Genomic DNA, 6,317 nt, shown 5'->3' on the forward strand with positions numbered 1-6,317 from the left:
AAGATCACTCCAATACACACACAGAGACTAGTATCTAAAAGCTGACTTTCTAAAATCAATGAATGGCTACCAATACAAAAAAATGAATTCCATCCACCACACTGGTTGTCCAAAAACTCTTAAACGAGAAGTGCTCAACATCTATTTGGCTTGAAAAGGGATTACCAAAATGTTAAGACTACTATCTTTAGACTGGAAATATTAAAACAAGAAATAACTAAGGTACAGCTTATGTTTTGTAACTAAGGACTTATGTTTTCAAGCAGTTTAGTAAATAAAGTCTCTACCAACCTACTACCTGATAGAAATAACCTCACGTGAAACATCTCTAATATGCAAGTGTAAAATGAACTGCATTTACAAGAAGGTTTTTAAAAGGGAGGATTAGAGAAAATCTCAGCACAAAAATCTGGGTAGGAGGAAACAAGGAAAAACTACAGTAATTTACCAAAAGCATGCCTTTGGTAAGAAAGTTCAACAGAGATGAATTGAGTAAAGTTATTCATGGGGAGTGTTACCCAAATAGCTTGCTCTACATTTACACACTGCTCTCATAATTCACATTATCCTGACCTGATATAAAGAACTTTCTCAGCTGAACGTTTTCCTGAAAGGGTTAGCATCAAAGGTTAAGGAAATTGTTTAATTCATTCTTCAAAGAGTTGCCAGATTTGACTTCCAATAGCATGCTGAAAGACTGAAACATAAGGCAGCTTTTCTAAAATCACAGCTAATAAAATTTTTGACCGCAAAATCAACTTTTTGGGGTTAAAACTTTCAAACTCACTTTATTAAACTTTTAAAAAATTCAATCCCATGGACAAAGGAGTCATCAAAAAAATTCAGCGCTACGATTAGAAAATTGTCATTCCTTCCCCCCAACCCCCAACACAGATAACTTTTGAAAACTTGTTCCCAGGCTTTCTAAACCCCCACGCACGAGCTCCCTTCATTGCCACAACTGGAATGATGCCTTCACCCAGCAAAGTGTTTTGTTTTTTTTTTTAGCTGATAAATCTTTCCTTTAAAGACCTTAAAAAGTAGGAGGATATACTGTACCTGGGCGTTGGCTTCGTGGAGTTTGTGCTCGGTAGAGACGTGATGTCTCAGAAGAAGGGTTTTCTTGTAGTTTCGGGTCCCTCGCGAAAGCTCATCGTGCCCCACTTGAGGAAGGTCCCCGCTTCCCCCATCCTCAGGGGTCTTTTGGCACCAGCCGCAAGACATAAGGCCAGTATCCTTGGAATACCGCAGCCAGGGAAAATCTTTGAGCCAAGAGGTCTGGAAGGAGCACTGTAGCTTCTGCATTAGGGACTTGGGCCGCGCGAGCGGGAAGTGCTGGACAGTCTCTCCTTCGCCAGCTCCCACACCGCTGCCCTCCACTTCGTCCCCGCCATCTCCGCCCGACCGCCTGCTGCTGCTGCAGCTGCCGCCTTCCGCCCCGCTGCCGTCGCCCAGGCTCGCCCCCTCCTCCTCGTCCTCGGTGCTGTCGCTCAGGGACGCGCCGTCCTGCATCAACTCCTTCCCCTCCAGCGCGTCCAGCTCCAGATCCACAGCCGCTGGCCCTCGCCCATTGAAATGCCTCAGGGGCCACGCCGAGGTCTCGGGGCGGCCGCGGCTACTGCCATTGTTGCCGAGACCCCCGCCGCCGCCTCCTCCTCGGAAGGCCAGAGTCCGACGGTTCCTTTCCGCTAGCAGGGGGCCCCCCGCGCCACCGCCGCCCAGCGAGGTGGGGCCGCCCGCGTCTTGGGGGAGCAGCAACTCCTTGGTTTCCTCGGCGGCGGCGGCCGCCCCAGCGGAGGCCTCCAGGTCTTGGGGCTCCAGGCCCTCCAATTCCACTTCCTCGTCGGCCCCCCGCCCATTGAGCTGCTGAGGCGCTAGCGGCTGGGGTTGTCTTGGCTGGGGCTGCTGAGGCCAAGCCGAGGCCTCCCCGCCAGCGTTATTGTTCGTGGAACTGCCGCTGCCGCCGCTGGCGGTGACCAACCCGCCTCCTCGGAACGCCAGCGTCCTGCGGTTCATTTCACTGAACGACATGGCGCGCGCCGCCGCCGCCGCCCGGTGCCCCGGCTCGCGCCCGGCCTCGGGCCGCGTCCCGCGCGTTCCCCGCCGCTCCCCCTCGGCTTCGCCCCCGCCCCCACCCCCGGCGTTCCGGTCTCGCGGGGCTCGGCCTCGCCCTCCCGCCCGGCCGCCCGGCTCGCGCTCGCTCCCGGGGCTGCCTCACGCGTCCACCACCGCCCGCCGGGCCGCCGCCTCCGGCCGCCTCCTCGTCCTCCACCCCCGCCCCGCTGTGCTCCGGGCAGCGTCCCGCGCGGAGAAGGGGGCGGGCGGCGGAGAGGTGAGCAGCGAGCCGGGGGCGCGTGGGGCCTTCGAAGTTGAGAGGCGGAGTGCGGGGAGACCCTCCGCTGCCCCCTCTTTAAAGCCGCGCGCACACACCGACCCTCCAAACAGATATCCTTCCTCCGGTGCGCCGAGGAGTCCCGACGCCGCCGCCGGCTTCCCAGGCGCTGAGGGCGAGAGGCACGTTAAACTGCTAGGCTCCGCCACATAACGAACCGACAATAAAGCCGGCGGAGCGTTTCCGTCCGACCAGGCCCTGGCGGAGGTCGAATGGCAAATGAACAACGGACCGTGCGCCCACAATGCACCGGGGTAGCAGTAACCGCTGGAGGGGGAAAGGGTGGGGGCCGGGCTGGGGGAGGGGGGCTGGGCTTGGGGCTGGGCTGGGGTGGGGTGGGGGCGCCAGGGGACCGGGAAAGGGGCTGGGCCGCGCCTCCGGCCTGGGGGCGGGGGTGCGGCCGGGGGGGAAGGAAGTCGGCCGAGGGGCGGGGGACAAAAGGCCGAGCGGCTGGCTGGGGGTCTCGGGGAGGGGGCGGGCGTGTGCGGCCGGGGCCGGGCTACGCGGAGGACAAACAGCTGGCGAGTGTCAGGGTCTGGCCGCCTCCCCGCTGCCCACACGCACCTACCCGCGGCCGGGACGCACATTTTCCTTCTCTCGCCACGAGTTCACCTGGGACTTTAGAAATAACTGTGCGGTGGGAGCTGCGCTCCAGCCTTGTCATTTGCCTAGGGGTGGGTGGCGGTACCCAAGGAAGTGAACTTATTTTGTTCCTTCACAAAGACTGGACCAGGCGGTGCCTTTCACGCGAGGAGGTTACAACCACCGACACCTCCTCGTCTGCAGCATTGTGTGTGCGAGGCACCACCTCAGGCCCAAGGCAATAATCATTTCACAGAAAATGCACCGCCCCGAGTGTCTTATTGCTGTGATGAAATGGAAATTTAAATAAAAGGTCGAACACGTGCGTTCACTGGGAAGTATTGACATGGGTGTTACATCACCACCAGCCAATCAGATAACTCCAGTCGTGTTTATACTTCTACAACCACCTTGTGAGTATTACAGTATGTCATAACGTTATAAATATTAGGCAGGGTTTTCCCCATGAGCGGGGAGGAGTCTGCTTCTACGGACGTTGTGTGCGACTCCAAGGACTGTGTGTCTTAAGACAAGAATTAATTTTTCAGACTTATTTTTTAATTGTTTACATTGCGTATGGAATTTAGAATGATTAAAAGAACAGATTGAGCTAGAAACGAAACTCATAATCTTGGTCGAGTTTTTCAGAAGAAGGTTTTCCAATTTAGAGCCCTTCTCTTTTTTTTGAAATTTTAGTATGCTAAATTTAGCTAATACTAAAGTGTTTAGACTCGTTTTATTGTTTTAAAATGTGAAATTTTAAATTATTTTTTTTCAAACCTATTTCAGGTTAAAAAAAGATGTTCTCAAACTATGGCGAGGCTTTTTAACTTTTTTAAGAAATATATTGAAAGTTTAATCACAAACTAATATGAAATATGTTCAAGATAATTACTCTTGAAAAAGGGAAAAAGGACATTTATATGACAGGGTACACTTTTTACATTAATATATGTTAGAATGTGCATAGAAAAAAATTGGAAATACAAACTCTACAGTTACAAATTATCTATGGTTAGAGGCCTTAATAATCTGCATTAAATATTAATGGGAAATTTTATGTTTAATAAAGAGCATGTGTTAGAATTTTTAGGTCCTCAAGTTTGATGATTCTGTTCTTTTGAAATTTCTATTTTTCAAATAAGAAAATTATTTAAAAATTTGAATATATATGTGGAGTAAGGAATATGGTATGTTTCTCAAGATTAGCTTTAAAAAGCAGTTTCCCAGACATATTATAAAATACCATTAATATTAATATTTTTCAATGGCTATACCTATGCATGCACATCCAGACTCATATATGCTATTGATTGTATAGATTTATTCAAAGCAACTTCCACTTAAATTCTCTATAATTTTAGTACCAGTATAAATGAACAGTGTTGTATATGAAACAAAAAAATATTCTATCTTTTAGATGAAATGTAATTTTAATGTAAAGAATGATACATTAACCTGCCACAAAAAGATTTTGGCTTTGAATTATTTTTCCAGTAATGATCATATTATCACCTATCCATGTGATCAACAGCTTCAAATTCTGATACAAATCCTCAGATTGGCATTGTTGGTGTTTTTTTTTTTTTTTTCTTCATTTTGTCTTGCTTTGTTTTAGTTATTGGAAAGTCTGAGACAGTAGACTCATGACATTGACCTAATCTGTACCTTGGAGAAGATAGGATTCTGCCTGTTGGGGTACATATAATATGTGCTTCCATGTAATATATGGAAGAATGCTATAACAATACAGTACTTTGTCCTTAATGCATTTTTTCAATTCCAGGCACTTTGCAAATAAATACATTATTTACTGTATTTTAACCACCAGTGCCTCTCCCATAAAAAGAGTTATTAAAGTTAATTGCTCATCTAGGATTAAGGTAATGGTAAGTGAAAGTGGGTTTAAGAATTTTTATTTCAACTTTACAAATTATTTTCATTCCAAACTGTTAAATGAACATCTTTGCTTCTTTTCATCTTATATGTTTAGTACATAATAGGAATTTTGCTAGTATTATTTTTGCTTTCTGGTAGCACTAGAACCACCAAAAATGTTTGAATCCCTACTGGTGTGAATTGTGTCAGGACTGTATTTTTCTCAGACATATATCTTACCTTATATTTTGTAAAATCCACTTTGTCTTCTGTCTGGAATTATATTTAAACATGGATTAATTGGGAATGAACTTTAGATTCAAATGGTACAAGTAAATGGCTTAAATTATAGGACTGTTGAACTCCTAACAGCCAAATAGTGTGAGTGTGTGGTGTATGTATGTATATGTATTTATATTTTTATTGTTTTTTCTATATAAATGTACAGGTCTTCCTGATATATATAAAGAAATATTAAGGTCTTCCTCTAAACCTTAAGGGAGATGGAATCAAAATCAAAGTTCAAGAGGATAGTAATCACAAACGTCTCAAAACAGCTGTATGTATGAGGGAACTTTGAGTAACATAAGGGGATCTCCTGTTCTGTAAATGGAGTTTTTAAGAATTCCCCCACCCCTTCCAGTCTCCTGCTAGCAAGTAGGGATCTGTTCTCCCCTTAGCCCCTACATTTACTGTTGGGGGTTCTACCATATTTAAGGGGATTCCCCCTTATGCTTACCAGGGGAACCCCTCAAGAATGGGGCATTCCCCAACCAATTTATCCCCTAATTTCACTTTAGGCTATGTAAAATTCTGTGGGTTACCTTGATACTGTCTCACTATAACTGCTGTGAGGCTGACATCCTATACCTGGTTCATCTGATCTTTGATAGTCAAACTTGACAGTCAGTTACTGCTTTGGTGGGGGCACTTTGCCTCTTTAGTTCTAGGGACAATAGCCTATGATTCTGTCTGTGGGATTGACATGTGTCATCTACCAGATTGAAGTACCTGAGAATGGAGACTATGTGTTACTCACTTTTATAATTCCCTATCCCAATCCGTGCTTGGCACATAGTAAGGGATTAGTATGTTTGTTGAATAATTTATCTTCCCTTGCAGTTTAATTTGGTAGACAACTCTTTCTTCTGTTTCTTCTTTTTTTCTTTCTTTAGCTAAGTAAAGATATTGAACTAATGTTTCCATCGAATTTACATTAAAAACAATAATCATATACATACAATGGAATATTATTCTGTCCTGAAAAAGGAGGGAAATCTTGCCATTTGTAACAATGTGGTTGAAACTGGAGGACATTATGGTAAGTGAAATAAGCTAGACACAGAAGGAAAAATATTGCATGATACCACCTCTATGAGGTATTTAGTTAAACTCACAGAAGCAGAAAGTAGAGTAATTGTTGCCAGAGATTGGGGAGAGAGGGAAATGAGAGGTATTAGTCAAA

General features: G+C 45.8%; 1 protein-coding gene and 1 long non-coding RNA gene across 3 annotated transcripts in view; one reads left to right on the forward strand and one right to left on the reverse strand.

Moving 5' to 3' along the window:
* ZBTB10 (zinc finger and BTB domain containing 10) overlaps positions 1-3,142 on the reverse strand; it is a 35,630-nt gene extending 32,488 nt beyond the window's left edge. The window contains exon 1 of one of the 2 annotated variants that reach the window (XM_030304011.1): positions 2,961-3,142. In XM_030304011.1, coding sequence (XP_030159871.1) covers positions 2,961-3,056 — 96 coding nt within the window. In that variant the 5' untranslated portion in view covers positions 3,057-3,142. Of the gene's footprint in view, positions 1-1,059; positions 2,040-2,960 lie in introns of those variants that run through there. The other variant, XM_030304010.1, reaches the window with a different exon arrangement.
* A 26-nt stretch (positions 3,143-3,168) lies between these two features.
* LOC115506141 lies at positions 3,169-6,094 on the forward strand. The gene is made up of 3 exons (XR_003966252.1): positions 3,169-3,387; positions 5,301-5,411; positions 6,028-6,094. It is a non-coding gene; the product is annotated as an uncharacterized LOC115506141 (long non-coding RNA).
* The last annotated feature ends 223 nt before the right edge of the window (positions 6,095-6,317 follow it).

This window comes from Lynx canadensis, chromosome F2 (genome assembly GCF_007474595.2).
Source record: "Lynx canadensis isolate LIC74 chromosome F2, mLynCan4.pri.v2, whole genome shotgun sequence".
Classification (NCBI taxonomy): Eukaryota; Metazoa; Chordata; class Mammalia; order Carnivora; family Felidae; genus Lynx; species Lynx canadensis.